Consider the following 21,260-nt stretch of genomic DNA (forward strand, 5'->3'; position numbering starts at 1 on the left):
TTAAATTAACAATAATGGGCCACCATCTTTTACAAAACCAAATGTGAAACAAATTGGTAGGAGGTAGACATGAATCCGCTGTCTCTCGCTTCAAAGCTGACGACGCTATCAAATTTTATTTTTATTTTTTTGTTCCACAAAATCAGTAACAAAAGTGACTAGCTTACAATGAAATGACATAAATAAGGCGACAGATAACTACAGTCATCAATTACAGCATTCATATAATGAGGGATAATATTCAGTCTTGAACAGTAGGATATGGAAACAAATTTAAGGAGACCACATCCTGCCTATCTAACCCATGTTAATTTAGGCAAGTATTTGACTCATTTCTGAAAAAATTATTTGATGAAGGACTTTAATATTTTTACTGTATGTTACATGATGCTAATAGTCAACTGCACTAAAATTTACTTTATCCATTTTATAGTTTTTAAGAAATACTTTTTTAAATTTATTAACAAAAAATATTAAGTTTTTCCTGCAGAAAATATTTTTTTGTGAACTTCCTAAAGGGGGAATATTAATGAATGTAGTACCAGAGGTGGTTTATGTTATGCAGAGTCTCTGAAAATTTCATTCATTTATCTATGATAGTTTCTCATATAATGGGGCATATGTATTGAAAACTTCAGTTTGCAGGAAATTGACTTCAGAGAAAAAACTTTTGAAATTTGTTACTTACGGTTGTGTTCTTTATGTTCATAGACTTTACAGCATTTGCAATATTTAGACGTTATCTCCACATCTAACACTTTACCGATGTCTGCACTTGTGGCAGTCACTGCTCCATTCAGAGAAGTATGGCCTCTTTTCTGCCAACTTCCATCATGTGCAACTGCAATATCCGAACATCCATCATTTTCTTCCACTGCCTCTAGCAGCCACTTTCATGCTTTCCTGACTGACCTCACATACAGTTTTCTCTAATATTGCAGTCTGTTTATCAAATTTATTGGTTGGTTGATGTAAGTTCATCACTGAACAAAATGTTCTCCCTGCAGCCATGCCCTTGACAATGGATCGTAAGGCATGAACTAATCTAGTATTGATTTCATTAGGGCCACTTGCATCTGGTTTTGAAGAACTCATAAATGAAATCACAGCTGAACATTTAGTGCAAATTAAATCCAAAGCAATTGCTAGGCCTTTTCTCCCACTGGCACTCTCACAAATTTTCACTCTCTGAGACTCACCACACTGTCTACATTGTACAAATTTAGAAATTATATCTGATAATATTCTCAAATTTATAATAATGTTACTGCACCCCTTGTCACTTACAGTAAATTCGTTGTAACTCTCTTGAAATGGTGAGAGCTTCTTTCATGATGCACTCGTTGAAGAATTACAATTAGAAACATCGTTGCCAGGCGACATAACCTATGATACAGAAAGCTTTCTAAACTTGTTTCCTCTAAATTGTCGTTTCTTGCAAATGCTTTTACGTTTCGTCATGTTCAATAAACACAACAAAACATACGTAGACAAGCACTGCAAACGTCGTAAGTATAACAGCTACCCGTTATCACACTTGAACAAAACAAACCGCGTGTTTGAAAGCGTGTTGTTTACAAACAGCAGAAGCAAAAGAATACCGACCGTTGCATTCCAAGGATAGCCAACACTCTTGGGAGTAAAAAAAATCCATAACGTGCAATGTAGGGGATATAAAGATCTAAAATATATGCAGAGAAGTGGGTGACAGAAAAGTGGGCGTGGCACATAAACACACGTGGTAGGAAAATGCTCTTTAAATGCTGGAAAAAAATGTTTTTCAGCAAAATCCTTTTCAGAGTACTTATAAATCCTAATCTATCGAAATATGATAAAAACCAAAAATCGATTTTTTTTACCTGAACCACGATGTGGTCCCCTTAGCAACGTATTCCATTCGAGAGGCATCTTCACTGTCACCTTCAACTTGTGGCAGCTCGGCATCCACGTTTTCTTCTTCTGCAGCCTGACGTTCCTCTTCAGCTATGCCCAGACCCAACCTAATCATTCAGTAAATCTGTGATGTATACTCCTTAGTATCCTCCGGAGTAAATTATGGGGCAGAAGGGCAGTCTCGAGTAGCAGCATCACAGAGTCTTTCACTTACCTGTGATCCTCTTCAGTTTCGGCCTTCTAACAGCGTTCAAATTGGCTATTACTTCAAAGTGGCTGCAGGATCTCCGTGTATGTCATACACTGTCTAGAGACTGTATCTACAAATGTCATCGTTTGATAAAAATCATGACAAATTACATTACAACGACGCGCTTTTGATAGATCATCATATTTCCGTAGCACTAAAAGGGTCTACATTCATAGCACACTAGTTGTAACAGTGGAAACATTAAATACACCGAGCGAGGTTGCGCAGTGGTTAGCACATTGGACTCGCATTCGGGGGGACGACGGTTCAAACCGCATCCAGCCATCCTGATTCAGTTTTTCCGTTATTTCTCTAAATTGCTTCAGGTAAATGTCGGGATGGTTCCTCTAAAAGGGCACGGCCGACTTCCCCCCCTTCCCTCCCTAATTCGATGGGACCAATGACCTCGCTGTTTGATCCCCTCCACCGAATCAAGCAACCAACCAACCAATAAGTACAAAAAGCCTTTTTCTACCGATGTGTAGTTTCCCGCAGTTTTTTACAATTCGTAGCGAAAATAACGCGCTTTCGATAGATCCTCAACTTTTTTATGCTTTGAAACAGCTTATATTCATACCATAAACTCTGTGATAACAGAGAGTGGTTTAACTCAGTATAATATGGCGGCTCGTAAGTTGTGCTTGTGACGTAAAAAGACGTCACATCTTACTGGCCACGCTTCTCTCCACGAGGCAAATTCTGACACACCAGATTCTTCATTTCACGCTCGGCAGTGTAGCGGAATGCAGAATTCCACGCTGTGACGTCTCCAGCTCCTCGTCCACGTGCCGTAGTCACACGGGACAAGTTGCTAACGCTGACGTGGCGCGCTCTGCGCTTTGTGGCGTCTCTTCCTGCTATTTCACGGTGAGGAAACATGAAACACGGAATAAGTTCTGCGACATTTCGAAAACGTCCCAAGTAAAGCAGAACCAATAAGAAGCAAGGACGCTCTCCATGTTTGAAGTAGAAGAAGACGCCATATTGCATTTGTCAGGTTCACCTAAAGTCCATATTTTGTGGGTTTTTTGCTATAAATCACAAGCTATGGATATATGCTGTTTCTAAGCATCAACACATTGAATCTCTCGAGAACGCGACGTTACGGTACGATTTGTTGCAAAAAAATGAGAGTAAACGTCATATTGGTGGTTAAAGAATTTTCGTTCTTACTTGTAGTTATTTTCGCTTTGTAACTCGCCTGTTATAAAAGTATGCCCTTTTAAGGCTACAGCACATTGAAGAGGCTTCAAAACATGTGATTTTTGGTAATATTCGTTATAATTAAATGTCAGTTAACAACATATCGAAGATTAAAGTCTTCCGAAGAACATAATATGAAATACAATGCGAGGTGCCGGGGCTAGCAGTGTATTTAATACTAAATTGTTCTAGAATCTACATATGTAAATGATGCTCTAAGCTCCCCCTATTCCAACTCCGACTTTTGCTGTTGCACATGGATTAAAAAGAAACGCGAACTGACAGTAATCGACCCTGCAAGTGGAGTAGAAAAGAGTTTGGCACCTGCAATAATTTCATTTGATAAATAAGTTAAATAAAGGAAAGTTTCATTAACGTAGTGAGAAATGATAGGGTTGCTCTACCGATTAACAGAATGAAAGTTCTGTCCAAAATAACAATATGATTTATTATAACTGAAAATAATAAACAAAAACACATGAAACATTTACAATACATCAAATTGGCTCAAATTGGATACACAAATAAATGCCGTGAAGGTGAAGTAGTCCCTAAACTCGATTGTGACATTTATGGCTCTGAGCACTATGGGACTTAACTGCTGTGGTCATCAGTCCCCTAGAACTTAGAACTACTTAGATCTAACTAACCTAAGGACATCACACACATCCATGCCCGAGGCAGGATTCGAACCTGCGACCGTAGCAGTCGCGCGGTTCCGGACTGAGCGCCTAGAACCGCGAGACCACCGCGGCCGGCTGTGACATTTATGACGAAGTGGTATGTGGAGCCAATTCCTTGCAACTCAAGTCTTAAGAGACACACAGCCAATCCAGCATTAATTGCTGCTACATTAGTGAGACCTCAGACAATGAACACCCAAGACAGATCAAAGTTAGAAAAGAAACAGGCGCGCTCTGCTGAGCTCAGATTATCACCTAGCAAAATTGCCTGCTTTGCTGGTGCTGCGGACGTACATTACCAAACTGTCTTCTTAACTGCACGGACACGATCTGGCATACTGGAGGCGATGGCTGGTTGCTTCGACGTCCTGTCGTGGTGCTGATAATGTCGCGAGTATAGCCCGAAACAAATTATCCTGGCCTGGTTGTTCCAGACTAAAGACTTCCTAGCAATACAAATGCGCCTCTGAGAGAGACGAAGAAGGCTCGCCACACAATCACTGACGGTACAGTGATTGATTTTAACAAGCAAAGTCACACAGTAACTCTGATACAGTCAACTTTAGCCAAAACTGCTCAAGACAGACAACATAGGCCTCTTGTATGCAGAACGCTCAATTGCCAACTGCACTCGGAAAGTTGCGTTGAAGTCGAAACTTCAGCAACTTCGTCAAACAGTTACAATCAAATAAAAGCATATTAGACAGCCAACGGAAGGCAGGCTGACCAGAGCAGCGAGAGCTCAGTCTTGTAACCTACTCTGACCGAAAGGCGAGAGCCGACTCCCCACAAGAGCACCCATACAAACCGAACACAGAACATTCCCGCCCCCACGACAGTGGCCGTGGTTAACCGTTCCAATCAGCAACTCGAAAACCGGCGGAAAATTCCACTCTATTGCCGGAGCACTACCATTCCACCAATGGAGATTCTTGGCGCCAATTTCTGCGCCGATTTTGCGCCGTCACGGAGCTATGCGCTGAGCAAGCCAATCACAGTTACGATTTTGCAGAAAGCGCGGGAATTTGCCCGCCAAAACTGCCTGGGTCCACAAGTCATTCCCAAGCCTCGCTGGTAGCCTGCCAGAAAGTGTTTTCGCTAAGTTTCTGCGAAGTAACGGAACCTCTAGCCCAGCCGCTACTTCAGGCCCCTGCGAGCGTGTCTCCACCGCTATTCTACAATGTTGGCGTCTGGAAAGCATTCACTTGACTCCCTCACACCTGTCGGCTTACCCTTTCAAGATCAGCAGAGCCCACCTGTCACCGGACCACCCGGGTGACGAGAGACGCTGTGTGGGAAGTTTGCGTGTGAAGGAATAGCAACTTTTCACCGCATGCAATTAGAGAGGAAAATCGCAAGATAGAAACATGAGAGGGGGCTCATGCCCCCTCTCAATACTACTGGCCATTAAAATCGCAACACCAAGAAGAAATGCAGATGATAAATGGGTATTCATTGGACAAATATACACTCCTGGAAATTGAAATAAGAACACCGTGAATTCATTGTCCCGGGAAGGGGAAACTTTATTGACACATTCCTGGGGTCAGATACATCACATGATCACACTGACAGAACCACAGGCACATAGACACAGGAAACAGAGCATGCACAATGTCGGCACTAGTACAGTGTATATCCACCTTTCGCAGCAATGCAGGCTGCTATTCTCCCATGGAGACGATCGTAGAGATGCTGGATGTAGTCCTGTGGAACGGCTTGCCATGCCATTTCCACCTGGCGCCTCAGTTGGACCAGCGTTCGTGCTGGACGTGCAGACCGCGTGAGACGACGCTTCATCCAGTCCCAAACATGCTCAATGGGGGACAGATCCGGAGATCTTGCTGGCCAGGGTAGTTGACGTACACCTTCTAGAGCACGTTGGGTGGCACGGGATACATGCGGACGTGCATTGTCCTGTTGGAACAGCAAGTTCCCTTGCCGGTCTAGGAATGGTAGAACGATGGGTTCGATGACGGTTTGGATGTACCGTGCACTATTCGGTGTCCCCTCGACGATCACCAGTGGTGTACGGCCAGTGTAGGAGATCGCTCCCCACACCATGATGCCGGGTGTTGGCCCTGTGTGCCTCGGTCGTATGCAGTCCTGATTGTGGCGCTCACCTGCACGGCGCCAAACACGCATACGACCATCATGGGCACCAAGGCAGAAGCGACTCTCATCGCTGAAGACGACACGTCTCCATTCGTCCCTCCATTCACGCCTGTCGCGACACCACTGGAGGCGGGCTGCGCGATGTTGGGGCGTGAACGGAAGACGGCCTAACGGTGTGCGGGACCGTAGCCCAGCTTCATGGAGACGGTTGCGAATGGTCCTCGCCGATACCCCAGGAGCAACAGTGTCCCTAATTTGCTGGGAAGTGGCGGTGCGGTCCCCTACGGCACTGTGTAGGATCCTACGGTCTTGGCGTGCATCCATGCGTCGCTGCGGTCCGGTCCCAGGTCGACGGGCACGTGCACCTTCCGCCGACCACTGGCGACAACATCGATGTACTGTGGAGACCTCACGCCCCACGTGTTGAGCAATTCGGCGGTACGTCCACCCGGCCTCCCGCATGCCCACTATACGCCCTAGCTCAAAGTCCGTCAACTGCACATACGGTGCACATCCACGCTGTCGCGGCATGCTACCAGTGTTAAAGACTGCGATGGAGCTCCGTATGCCACGGCAAACTGGCTGACACTGACGGCGGCGGTGCACAAATGCTGCGCAGCTAGCGCCATTCGACGGCCAACACCGCGGTTCCTGGTGTGTCCGCTGTGCCGTGCGTGTGATCATTGCTTGTACAGCCCTCTCGCAGTGTCCGGAGCAAGTATGGTGGGTCTGACACACCGGTGTCAATGTGTTCTTTTTTCCATTTCCAGGAGTGTATTATACTAGAACTGACATGTGATTACATTTTCACGCAATTTGTGTCCATAGATCCTGAGAAATCAGTACCCAGAACAACCACCTCTGGCCGTAATAACAGAGCTTGGATGGCGTGTACAGGTACAGCTGCCCATGCAGCTTCAACACTATACCACAGTTCATCAAGAGTAGTGAGTGGCATATTCTGACGAGCCAGTTGCTCGGCCACCATTGACCAGACATTTTCAATTGGTGAGAGATCTGGAGAATGTGCTGGTCAGGGCAGCAGTCGAACATTTTCTGTATCCAGAAAGGCCCGTACAGGATCTGCAACATGCGGTCGTGCATTATCCTTCTGAAATGTCGGGTTTCACAGGGATCGAATGAAGGGTAGAGCCACGGGTCGTAACGCATCTGAAATGTAACGTCCACTGTTCAAAGTGCCGTCAATGCGAACAAGAGGTGACCGAGAGGTGTAACCAATGGCACCCCATACCATCACGCCGGGTCATACGCTAGTATGACGATGACGAATACACGCTTCCAATGTGCGTTCACCGCGATGTCGCCAAGCAGGGATGTGACCATCATGATGCTGTAAACAGAACCTGGATTCATCCGAAAATATGACGTTTTGCAATTCGTGCACCTAGGTTCGTCGTTGACTACACCATCGCAGGCGCTCCTGTCTCTGATGCAGCGTCAAGGGTAGCCGCAGCCATGGTCTCCGAGCTGATAGTCCATTCTGCTGCAAACGTCGTCGAACTGTTGACTCAGAGATCGAGACGTGGCTGCACGATCCGCTACAGCCATGCCGATAAGATGCCTGTCATCTCGACTGCTAGTGATACGAGGCCGTTGGGATCCAGCACGGCGTTCCGTATTACCCTCCTGAACCCACCGATTCCATATTCTGCTAACAGTCATTGGATCTCGACCAACGCGAGCAGCAATGTCGCGATACGATAAATCGCAATCGCGATAGGCTACAATCCGACCTTTATCAAAGTCGGAAACGTGACGGTACGCATTTCTCATCCTTACAAGAGGCATCACAACAACGTTTCACCAGGCAACGCCGGTTAACTGCTGTTTGTGTATGAGGAATCGGTTGGAAACTTTCCTCATGTCAGCACGTTGTAGGTGTCGCCAACGGCGCCAACCTTGTGTGAATGCTCTGAAAAGCTAATCTTTTGCATATCACAGCATCTTCTTCCTGTCGGTTAAATTTCGGGTCTGTAGCACGTCATCTTCGTGGTGTAGAAATTTTAATGGCCAGTAGTGTACAAGGCCACACGCTGCACAACTTCAGCGTAGCGTGGTTGGCAGGGAAGCATATTAACGAAGTGTTGAGTAGCAGGTTAGTATCTCATAGCACTCAGATTTTTTTTCACCTTTGCGTTTTCTAATATGTTTCGGAACATTGTTATTAAATTAATAGAAATAATTTCCCTATTATTTGATATTATGTAAGTATGAACAGTTTTGCAGCACGTTTACTGCGTGCAGTAGAGGAAAAGCTTGCAGACAACAGCTGTTTGTATAAGCACGACAGTGCACCCTGTCTTAAGGGTGGTTTGTGGACTATAACATTTCTGAAATGAACTTGCCTGTCCAGAGTCTCGACTAAATCGAAAGGAACACTTTTGGAGTCAACTGGAACGCCTACTTCGTTCCAGCCTCCAAATTACAACATCACTACATCACTACCTCCTCTGAGGTCGGCTCTTGAGGAAGAATGGACTGTCATTCCTCCACAGACATTCAGACACCATATTGAAAGTGCCCCCAGCAGAGTTCAAGTCGTCATAAAGGCAAAGGTGGGGCACACCCCATAGTAATGTCGACTAGAACGTGTCCAGACGCTTTTGATGACGTAAATGTTGGCATAGCTCTGTATCTGGTGCAGAAACTTGAATGTAGATAACAAGGGTTGAAAAGGATGATGAAATGTCGATCACCTCTAGCTTGTCAGTTTGCAAGCGTACAATATTAACACGCTATTTTGGCACAGAGATTATTCTTTCTACAAAAATATACATGACAGGCATAATTTGGAAGTCTTTGGGGGCAGTATTTCAAGGTAATATCATTGTTGGTGAGACATTCGAAGATCCACTGTAGACAGATACAGAGTTGCAGAGATAAATAACCTACCAGGGTGGTAAAATACACATTTCCCGTATTTTAAATTCATTTTCATTTGGTTGTAGCAGTTAGAGGTGAAACCCTTCCCTTGTGAGTTTAGTAGTCCTTGAAAGCCATTCTGGAGAGGCAAGCTGCGTGCCAGTTCTGGGTTTTAACTTCTCCAGTCAACTACACTGAAAAAGTTATGATTGTCTTAAAACAGCCGTCTATGAAAAAAAATCTGCCTTTGTGCACGAAGTAAGAAAAAATTTATAATTAGATGCTTGACCCTACACATTAAGGTCACCTGACTGGAAATTCCATTAACCTACTTCAGGCAATCAGTCCGTATATGCGGAAAACTGTATTCGAAAATAATGGGTGAAATCGAAGAGAAATAAATTCCGAAACTCCTATGATTTAGTCATTTTCCCTCCAAAGAGAATTGATACGTTGCATAGTAGTAGGGTTCTATGGCCGATTAACTAGACTAATAATATCCTCTGTTTGTGTTCCTTTTTAAAGGACAGTTTTTTGGTGAATCTTGGATGTTAATGCTCTATTCTTGGAACATGTTTTCACATGTGTTCTCAGCCACTGATTCCTTAACCTCCACAAGGACTTACGTGCAAGGTAGTTATTGTACTTGATAGGTGTTCTCCATAATGCTGTCCAATCCGAATTACATGGATTGGGTGGAGCAAAATCTAGAATTATGAAAAATTCAAACAACAAGTTAAAAAATTGTACAGTAAATTTTAAAGTGTTATCTCTCTCTCCCCCCCCCCCCCCCTTCTCTCTCTCTCTCTCTCTCTCTCTTTCTATATATATATATATATATATATATATATATATATATATATATATATGGACCGAAGAACGCAAGCAAGATCACAGCCAGAAGATGAAAGAAATATGGGCAACCAAAAAGGCAATCAAGATGAAGCCGAAGACACAAAGCCGACAAGAAGCATGGACAGAGGACCGGAAACAGAAACACAGCGAGCGAATGAGGGAAGTTTGGGCAGCAAGGAAGGCAGCAAAAGGAACTGGCCATGTAGTTTAGTCCAAATGCGCTCTTTAAGGGCAAAACACCAATAATATATATATATATATATATATATATATATATATATATATATATATATATATATATATATATATATATATATACGCTCCTGGAGATTGAAATAAGAACACCGTGAATTCATTGTCCCAGGAAGGGGAAACTTTATTGACACATTCCTGGGGTCAGATACATCACATGATCACACTGACAGAACCACAGGCACATAGACACAGGCAACAGAGCATGCACAATGTCGGCACTAGTACAGTGTATATCCACCTTTCGCAGCAATGCAGGCTGCTATTCTCCCATGGAGACGATCGTAGAGATGCTGGATGTAGTCCTGTGGAACGGCTTGCCATGCCATTTCCACCTGGCGCCTCAGTTGGACCAGCGTTCGTGCTGGACGTGCAGACCGCGTGAGACGACGCTTCATCCAGTCCCAAACATGCTCAATGGGGGACAGATCCGGAGATCTTGCTGGCCAGGGTAGTTGACTTACACCTTCTAGAGCACGTTGGGTGGCACGGGATACATGCGGACGTGCATTGTCCTGTTGGAACAGCAAGTTCCCTTGCCGGTCTAGGAATGGTAGAACGATGGGTTCGATGACGGTTTGGATGTACCGTGCACTATTCGGTGTCCCCTCGACGATCACCAGTGGTGTACGGCCAGTGTAGGAGATCGCTCCCCACACCATGATGCCGGGTGTTGGCCCTGTGTGCCTCGGTCGTATGCAGTCCTGATTGTGGCGCTCACCTGCACGGCGCCAAACACGCATACGACCATCATTGGCACCAAGGCAGAAGCGACTCTCATCGCTGAAGACGACACGTCTCCATTCGTCCCTCCATTCACGCCTGTCGCGACACCACTGGAGGCGGGCTGCACGATGTTGGGGCGTGAGCGGAAGACGGCCTAACGGTGTGCGGGACCGTAGCCCAGCTTCATGGAGACGGTTGCGAATGGTCCTCGCCGATACCCCAGGAGCAACAGTGTCCCTAATTTGCTGGGAAGTGGCGGTGCGGTCCCCTACGGCACTGCGTAGGATCCTACGGTCTTGGCGTGCATCCGTGCGTCGCTGCGGTCCGGTCCCAGGTCGACGGGCACGTGCACCTACCGCCGACCACTGGCGACAACATCGATGTACTGTGGAGACCTCACGCCCCACGTGTTGAGCAATTCGGCGGTACGTCCACCCGGCCTCCCGCATGCCCACTATACGCCCTCGCTCAAAGTCCGTCAACTGCACATACGGTTCACGTCCACGCTGTCGCGGCATGCTACCAGTGTTAAAGACTGCGATGGAGCTCCGTATGCCACGGCAAACTGGCTGACACTGACGGCGGCGGTGCACAAATGCTGCGCAGCTAGCGCCATTCGACGGCCAACACCGCGGTTCCTGGTGTGTCCGCTGTGCCGTGCGTGTGATCATTGCTTGTACAGCCCTCTCGCAGTGTCCGGAGCAAGTATGGTGGGTCTGACACACCGGTGTCAATGTGTTCTTTTTTCCATTTCCAGGAGTGTATATATATATATAGGGTGTTACAAAAATATACACATTAAAAGCCGTAATCTTACCTTAAATGCTTAACACAATAAGCCAAGTATTATACAGGGTGTTAGAAAAAGGTACGGCCAAACTTTCAGGAAACATTCCTCACACACAAATAAAGAAAAGATGTTATGTGGACATGTGTCCGGAAACGCTTAATTTCCATGTTAGAGCTCATTTTAGTTTCGTCAGTATGTACTGTACTTCCTCGATTCACCGCCAGTTGGCCCAATTGAAGAAAGGTAATGTTGACTTCGGTGCTTCTGTTGACATGCGACTCATTGCTCTACAGTACTAGCATCAAGCACATCAGTACGTAGCATCAACAGGTTAGTGTTCATCACGAACGTGGTTTTGCAGTCAGTGCAATGTTTACAAATGCGGAGTTGGCAGACACCCATTTGATGTATGGATTAGCACGGGGCAATAGCCGTGGCGCGGTACGTTTGTATCGAGACAGATTTCCAGAACGAAGGTGTCCCAACAGGAAGACGTTCGAAGCAATTGATCGGCGTCTTAGGGAGCACGGACATTCCAGCCTATGACTAGCGACTGGGGAAGACCTAGAACGACGAGGACACCTGCAATGGACGAGGCAATTCTTCGTGCAGTTGACGATAACCCTAATGTCAGCGTCAGAGAAGTTGCTGCTGTACAAGGTAACGTTGACCACGTCACTGTATGGAGAGTGCTACGGGAGAACCAGTTGTTTCCGTACCATGTACAGCGTGTGCAGGCACTATCAGCAGCTGATTGGCCTCCACGGGTACACTTCTGCGAATGGTTCATCCAGCAATGTGTCAATCCTCATTTCAGTGCAAATGTTCTCTTTACGGATGAGGCTTCATTCCAACGTGATCAAATTGTAAATTTTCACAATCAACATGTGTGTACTGACGAGAATCCGCACGCAATTGTGTAATTTTCTGTGAACGTTTGAGCAGACATTGTTGGTGATGTCTTGATTAGGCCCCATGTTCTTCCACCTACGCTCAATGGAGTACGTTATCATGATTTCATACGGGATACTCTACCTGTGCTGCTAGAACATGTGCCTTTACAAGTACGACACAACATGTGGTTCATGCACGATGGAGCTCCTGCACATTTCAGTCGAAGTGTTCGTACGCTTCTCAACAACACATTCGGTGATCGATGGATTGGTAGAGGCGGACCAATTCCATGGCCTCTACGCTCTCCTGACCTCAACCCTCTTGACTTTCATTTATGGGGGCATTTGAAAGCTCTTGTCTACGCAACCCCGGTACCAAATGTGGAGACTCTTCGTGCTCGTATTGTGGACAGCTGTGATACAATACGCCATTCTCCAGGGCTGCTTCAGCGCATCAGAGATTTCATGCGACGGAGGGTGGATTCATGTATCCTCGGTAACGGAGGGCATTTTGAACATTTCCTGTAACAATGTGTTTGAAATCATGCTGGTACGTTCTGTTGCTGTGTGTTTCCATTCCATGATTAATGTGATTTGATGAGAAGTAATAAAATGATCTCTAACGTGGAAAGTAAGCGTTTCCGGACACATGTCCACATAACATATTTTCTTTCTTTGTGTGTGAGGAATGTTTCCTGAAAGTTTGGCCGTACCTTTTTGTAACACCCTGTATATATCTGTCTCCTCCCCTCCCCCCCCCCCCCCACACAGACAAACACACACAGACACACACGCGCATCCATGCGCGTACGAGTGGGAGAAAGAGAGAGGAGAGAGAAAGAGAGTGAGAGTCAGAGAGAGAGGGGGTGGAGGGGGAATGCTTAGGGAACACTTAGAAGAAATACCATATCCCGCGAGACTAAATAGATACCGTAGAAACTGATTTTAAAATTTCAGTATTGTATCCAGCTTCGCGTGTAGACGATATTTTTCCCTTATAACACTATCACTGTCAGTGGTTTCTAGAGACAGAAAAGAAGCTGGTAAAGACGGTACGATGAGCTATGTTACAGAATATTCTCTTGCATAACATAGACATTGATAGCTAGGGTCCGACAATGAAATTTCCTTCTGTTTCAGGTCCATAATGCTTCTGGTGTGTGTGGTCGTCACCATTTCAACAATTTTTGACGTGGCCGTGGCTGATACAGTTGGACTACAGAGAGGTAGTTTTAAATTTTTTGTTTGTTCTAAACAGCACACAAAGTAGTTTAGACGCTTACTACTGGTTTGATATTAGTAAAGCTATCCAAAGAATACATTATCGTCAGCGATAATAGGATAGATCCGATCTCGTAGAATAAATTGGAACAGAGAGGGATAAGAAAATCACTTGAATGCGGCTCTTGAAGATAGTGGTAAGAGTTAACTTTGCTTCTCGTAAGACAGCATAGCATAGATTTGATGAATTGCCTAAACCAATCTTTATTTGCAATTTGAGTACAGATGTTGTGAGACATAGATGATATAGACGAGGGTGGAATATATCATATGCTTCAATTCCATAATATCAAACGAGATAACTTTTCATTGTAACTCAGTAACTGAAGGAAAAATTTTAGAGTTACGCGAATTCATGTCCGTTCTGTAGAGGTCTGCACAGGCTATACTAACTACTGGCTATACTAACTACTACTTCCCAATTATAAGGGAATTGGTCATAAATAATACTCGTCGTTTTCAATTCAACCGCTCAGGTCATGGAAACAATAATAGAAATGAGATTAGTTTACGTAAATACTTGAAGTCACAAATGTTAATCAAGAAAGTTGTCCATAACACACATATTCCATAATGTGCCAGCAATCATAGTAAGTTTATCTACTAAAGAACAATTTCAGAATATTATAAAGGATTTATTAATGGTCATCCTCGTCTCCTGCTTTGAAGAATGTGTTAGTAGAATTATTTATTATATATGTTATTAATAGAATCAAATAACATCAGGGTTACGTAAAATCTAGCTTCTCTGCATATTCAGTGCAGTAGACTGGTATGCAGTAATGTGTGTCCTCTATTTAATGATGAACTGTCACAATACGAAGTATTATCTTATGTACTTAGTTTATGTGATACTTTTTGATACATAGGTTTAGGTAATGTCAGCGGTCAAAAAATACTACTAACAATATGATAAAAACTGTCCAGGCCTCATAAAATATTTTATTGTAAAATACGGTGACAAGTTTCCATCAACGTCTGATTAAACTCAGGCAGTTACATGCGTTGTAAATGGAGTAACACGAAAGTTATTAGAGGACGCACGGAGATAAACACAACAGTAAAAACGTATGTAACTACAACAAAAGTAAAAGAAACGGTACCCCTCCTGACTGCAGGAGCTGGTGACAGAGAGCGCCAACTGCTCTAGGCTGGCGTGAGGAGCAACTGCCGTCGCATTTGCCGTCGCAGTTGCCGTCGCATAAATAGCGGTAGCTCCGCCCACCGACTCCGGCATTACGGGACTAAAAATACAACTGCTGTATGAAATATTTGGATCACGACAACAGTCATGTAAACACGAAAATAGGTATACATAAAATACAGTAAAAGAACGTGCAAAAGAAGCATAAACCATTAACATTCGAACTAGACCTGAAGAGCCCTCTGTGGGAATTGAGCGTGACATGCACTGAAGCACCAAAGAAACTGGTATAAGCAAGCATATTCCAATACATAGCTATGTAAACAGGCAAAATACGGCGCTGCGGTCAGCAACGATTATATAAGACGACAAGTGTCTGGTGCAGTTGTTAGATCGGTTACTGTTGTTACAGTGGCAGGTTATCAAGATTTTAATGAGTTTAAAAGTGGTGCCATAGTCGGTGGACGAGCGATGGCATACAGTAACTCCGAGGCAGCGATGAAATGGACATTTTCCCGTACGACCATTTCACGAGTGTACCGAGAAAATCAGGAACCAGGTAAAACATCAAATCTCCGACATAGCTGCGGCCGGAAAAAGATCCTGCAAGAACGGGAACAACGATGACTGAAGAGAATCGTTCAGCGCGACAGAAGTCCAACCCTTCCGCAGATTGCTGCAGATTTCATTGCTGGGCCATCAACAAGTGTCAGCGTGCGAACCATTCAACAAAACATCATCAATATGGGCTTTCGGATCCGAAGCCCCTCTCGTGTACCATTCATGGCTGCACGAAACAAAGCTGTCCGCCTCGCCTGGGCCCGTCATCACCGACATTGGACTCTTGATGACGGGAAACACGTTGCTTAGTCGGACGAGTCTCGTTTCAAATTATATCGAGCGGGTGGACGTGTACGAGTATGAAGACAACCTCAAGGATCAATGGACCCTGCATATCAGCAGGGGACTGTTGAAGCTGGTGGAGGCTCTGTAATGGCGTAGGGCATGTGCAGCTGTAGTGATGTAGGACTCCTGGTACGCCTAAATACGACTGTGACAGGTGACACAGACATAAGCATCCTGTCTGAACACCTGCATCCATTCATGTTCATTGTGCATTCCGACGGCTTTGGCAATTCCAAGAGGACAATGCGACACCCTGCACGTCCAGAATTGCTACAGAGTGACTCCAGGAACACTCTTCTGAGTTTAAACACGTCCACTGGCCACCAAACTCCCCAGACATGAACATTATTGAGCGTAAGTGGAATTCCTTGCAACGTGCTGTTCAGAAGAGATCTCCAGGTATTCATGGTGTCAGTTCCCTGCAGCACTACTTCATGTATTAGTCGAGTCAATGCCACGTCATATTGCGGCACTTCTGCGTACTCACGTGGGCCCTACACAGTATTAGGCAGGTGTACCAGTTTCTTTGGCTCTTCAGTGTATATTGTGCAAAGATTACTTACAATGACGCCTTCAGTAAGCACAGCACCATTATAGACATTGATACACTATGTGATCAAAAGTCCGGACACCGAGAAAAAAATATTTGTTTCATATTAGGTGCATTGTGCTGCTACCTACTGCCAAGTACTCCATATCAGCGACCTCAGTAGTCGTTAGACATCGTGAGAGAGCAGAATGGCGCGCTCCACGGGACTCACGGACTTCGAAGGTAGTCAGGTGATTGGGTGTCATTTGTGTCATACGTCTGTACGCGAGATTTCCACACTCCTAAACATCTCTAGGTCCATTGTTTCCGATGCGATAGTGAAGTGGAAACGTGAAGGAACCCGTACAGCACAAAAGTGTACATGCTGACCTCGTCTGTGGACTGACAGACACCGCAGACAGTTGAAGAGCGTCGTAATGTGTATTAGGCAGACATCTATCCAGACCATCACACAGGAATTCCATACCGCATCAGGATCCACTGCAGGTACCATGACAGGCGGGAGGTGAGAAAACTTGATTTCATGGCCGAGCCACTGCTCATAAGCCACACGTCTCGCCGGTAATTGCCAAACGATGCCTCGCTTGGTGTAAGGAGCGTAAACATTGGACGACTGAAAAGAGGAAAAACGCTCGTGTGGAGTGACGAATCACGGTACACAATGTGGTGATCCGATGGCAGGGTGTGGGTATTTCGAATGCCCAGTGAACATCATCTGCACGCAAGTGTAGTGCCAACAGTAAAATTCGGAGGCGGAAGTGTTATAGTGTGGTCGTGTTTTTAAAAAAAAATGGCTCTGAGCACTATGGGACTCAACTGCTGAGGTCATAAGTCCCCTAGAACTTAGAACTACTTAAACCTAACTAACCTAAGGACAACACACACATCCATGCCCGAGGCAGGATTCGAACCTGCGACCTTTGCGGTCGCGCGGTTCCAGACTGTAGCGCCAGAACCGCTCGGCCACAAGCGGCCGGCTCGTGTTTTTCGTTGAGAGGATTTGCACCCCTTGTTGTTTTGCGTGGCACTATCACAGACAGGCCTACAATGATGTTTTAAGGAACTTCTTGCTTTTCACTGTTGAAGAGATATTCGGGGATGGAAATTGCATCTTTCAACACGATCAAGCACCTGTTCATAATGCACGGCCTGTGGCTTAGTGGTTACATGATAATAACATTCCTGTAATGGAATGGCCTGCACAGAGTCCTGACCTGAATCCTATAGAACACCTTTGGGATGTTTTGGAACGCTGACTTCGTGCCAGGCCTCACAGACCGACATAGATACCTTTCCTCAGTGCAGGATCCTGTGAAGAATGGGCTGCCATTAACCAAGAAACCTTGCAGCACCAGATGGAACGTTCACCTGCGAGAGTGGAAGCTGTCATCAAGGCTAAGGGAGGGCCAACACCGTACTGAATTCCACCATTACCGATGGAGGTCGTCACTAACTTGTATGGCATTGTCAGCCAGGTGTCCGGATACTTTTGATCAGATAGTGTATGTTCCGATTTCCGGTCAAATACGTGGTTTACAATTTTTCACTCGGAACGTAATCAGCATTATTTACAAAAGATATAATAAGTACATTAGATACGATAGCAATAGTACCAACGACGATAAAAATACGAATAATAAGCGATTGTCGATAAAATTACACTCATTGATCATCATACTATGCTTACCGGTATTTCGTATTACAATTGTATTTTTAACGATTTCGTTCGTATTTGACGGCCAATGGCTACCACTGAGGCATAGCTGGAGATGCTGGGCGGAGCTCTCGCTATTTATGCGACGCCAAGTGCACGTCATGCAGCAGTTGCTCTTCACGCCAGTCTAGAGCAGCTAGCACTTCGTGCCACCAGCTACAGCGGTCAGCAAGGGTATCTCTTCTTTAACTTATATTTTTAGGTTTTTACTGTTCTGTTTCTCTGCATGCGTCATCTAATAACTTTTATTTACAGAATGTATAACAGTCTGAGGATGATAAAACGTTTACTGAAACCAGTCACCGTTTCTTAAAGTAATCTATTTTATGTGGTATAAACTGTTTTTATTATAATAGTATTGTGTCACACGTTCTGTGAAAAGTGATGAAAAGTTTCAGATCATTGACTTAATCCGCTTCCTTGAGGATCATTTCACTTAGGATCTATGAAGGGAACATCAGCTATTTTAAATTATTTGTTATGTAATTTTGTTTCATGACGCTCTCGAAATTTTTGGAGATGAGCTCCCCACTGATCAATTGTACGGAAATTATGTATGTATTTGCCAAAGGGAGTGAAATATAGACAATTTTAGTAAAACAAATCTTGTGACTAGATACATTACACTCTGACAATGGACAAAATAACAGCTTTTTACCTTCATTTTGCACATCACGCTCCAATAATCCAGATTGATGGCATCTCTCTTTATTTACGTCATATGCGTAGTTTACACTTCTTCAGAATTGACATGAGATGGTAGTTTGGAAAGAGGGGACTTTTCCAAATAAGTGGATTATTTCTATACCATCTGCGACAAATTTATCTAGAACCTATAAATATTGACTGTCACTTGTTTCTTAGTTTTGGATAGATGCACTGTTCATTCCGTAGACCAATAGCGAGGAGGTCCTATAGGACGTGGGAAAGGTCATTTAAAATAAGTCCATAATTTATATGGAAAAGAGAATAAAATAAAAATACGGCAAATGAAGCCTAAAAATTGAATTGACTAAGCAGGAACGGGTAGAGGAGAAATGCAAAGTTCTAGAAGCATGTATGACTAGGGCAAAGATAGGTGTAGCCCACATGGAAACTAAAGAGATATTTGATGTAAAGACAAACAGCTGCGTAAATGTCAAGAGCGTAGATATAAAGCCGGAAATAACCAAAGAAGGGAAAACTGAAAGTTGAAAGGACTATGCGGAAGAGCTATATAAGGGAAATGCACTTGAAGACAACATTATACAAGGGGAAGAGGAAAAATTAAGATGAGGGGATCGATATGATAGTGCGAGAAAAAATGACAGGGCACTGAGTAACCTAAGTCGAAACAAGCAGCTGGGGTAGACGACATGCACTCGAAATTACTGAGCTCCTCAGAAGGTCAGCAACGAGAAAATTAATCCTACTGGTGAACAAGATATGAGTCGCATGCAGTACACTCACACTTCAAAAAAATATTGTAATTCCAGAAAGGGCAGGAGATGATAAGTTAGAATCACGCGTACTATCAGGTTAATAAGTCATCGTTGCAAAACGCGGATGCGAATTATTTACAGGAGAATGGAAGAAGTGGTAGAGGCCGACCGTGGAAAGGAACACTTTTGTTCCGGAAAAATACTGGAACGTTAGAAGTACTACCAACCCCACGACTTATCTTAGAAGATAGGTTAAAGAAAAGCAAGCATATTTCCAGCATTTGTAGACTTAGAGAAAGCAATGCAAAATGTTGACTGGCATACACTCTTTCAAATTCTGAAGATATCAGGGTTAAAATGTACGGATCGAAAAGGTATCTACAACCTACAGGGTGGCGCACGAAATGCGTTAGCATTTTGTTTTTCAATATAAACTTTATTGTCAATACAGTCTGAAGGGAACATATACTACAATGAAGAGCCGTCCATGGAGATTTGTTCTAACTCAGCACATGCTCAACATGTCCACCATATCGTTTCCTAACTTCCTTCAAACGAACACTGAAGTTAGTGATTACCATACGGCACATGTCTTCCGTAATTTCACTGCAAGCTTGAAGAATAAGTCTTCTGAGCTCCATTAAATCACGTGGACGTTTCGGGAAAACTTTTTCCTTTAGGTACCCCCAAAGAAAAAAGTCACATGGATTGAGGTCTGGACTATTGGGGGGACAATTTTGTCCGTCACTGAAGCGACCTGGAAACCTGAGCGAAATGATCCGCATGTCGAAATGCTCGTGCAAAAACTCCAACACGGTGTTTGCAGTATGTGGCCTTGCTCCATCTTGCATGAACCACTTCGTGTTGAAGGATAAGGCAGTAGCAACAAGCTGTGGAATGAAGCTATTGCGAAGCATGCTCAAATAACGCTCGCTGTTCACAGTTTCATCAAGGAAAAAGAATCCAGTAAGTCCGTGACTGGAAATTGCTGCCCACGCTGTAATCCTCGGAGCATAATGTTGTCGTTCATGAAGCAGTTGTGGGTTTTCAGTGGCCCAAAAACGTATATTTTGTTTGTTAACCACACCGTCTAAATGAAAATGCGCCTCGTCTGAAAACCAAACGTTGTTGAGAGTTTCTTCCTTATCCTCCGCCCATTGAGCAAACAGTAGTCTCTGCTGCTTGTGTTCTTCAGTGAGCTTCTGTGCACAGGTCATCTTGTATGGATACATATCGAGGTCACTTTTAAGAATGCGTTAAATGGAGCGTCTGGATTTTCCCAGTTGCACTGCTGCCCTTCTACACGATTTCCCGGAACTTCTCTGCACAGCAACTCGTACCGCTTCAATATTCTCCGGCGGGATGGAATCTCTTGAAAAGAGATTATACACGATCCACTCACATTAATGTGACCACCACTTATGTTCAACGCCATCGTGCAATGACCACTCGTGGACGGCAGGGGGCAGAACTAGCAGTGGAGGGTAAATAAACCGTGTCGGAGTCGCGCGAACAACAATGCAGTCGTTGTCGTAACACGGAAACTGAGCGTTTTCCTGATGTCCAAAAGGGCATTATCACTGACTTCGAATCGAGTGTGGAGACATTTCAGAATCGGCTAAGTCTGTAAAATGTCCGCGTGTGGCCGTGGTTGAAGTATACCGTGCAAGGCATAATGGCGCTATCCGAACGCAAACACAG

General features: G+C 44.6%; 1 protein-coding gene across 1 annotated transcript in view; it reads left to right on the forward strand.

Annotated features, from left to right (window-relative positions):
• LOC126199556 (nose resistant to fluoxetine protein 6-like) overlaps window positions 1-21,260 on the forward strand; it is a 296,567-nt gene that overhangs the window by 106,906 nt on the left and 168,401 nt on the right. Inside the window, exon 4 of the mRNA XM_049936478.1 lies at window positions 13,684-13,769. Within this exon, the coding sequence (XP_049792435.1) occupies window positions 13,684-13,769 (86 nt within the window). The remainder of the gene's footprint in view (window positions 1-13,683; window positions 13,770-21,260) is intronic.

This window comes from Schistocerca nitens, chromosome 8 (assembly GCF_023898315.1).
Source record: "Schistocerca nitens isolate TAMUIC-IGC-003100 chromosome 8, iqSchNite1.1, whole genome shotgun sequence".
Lineage (NCBI taxonomy): Eukaryota > Metazoa > Arthropoda > Insecta > Orthoptera > Acrididae > Schistocerca > Schistocerca nitens.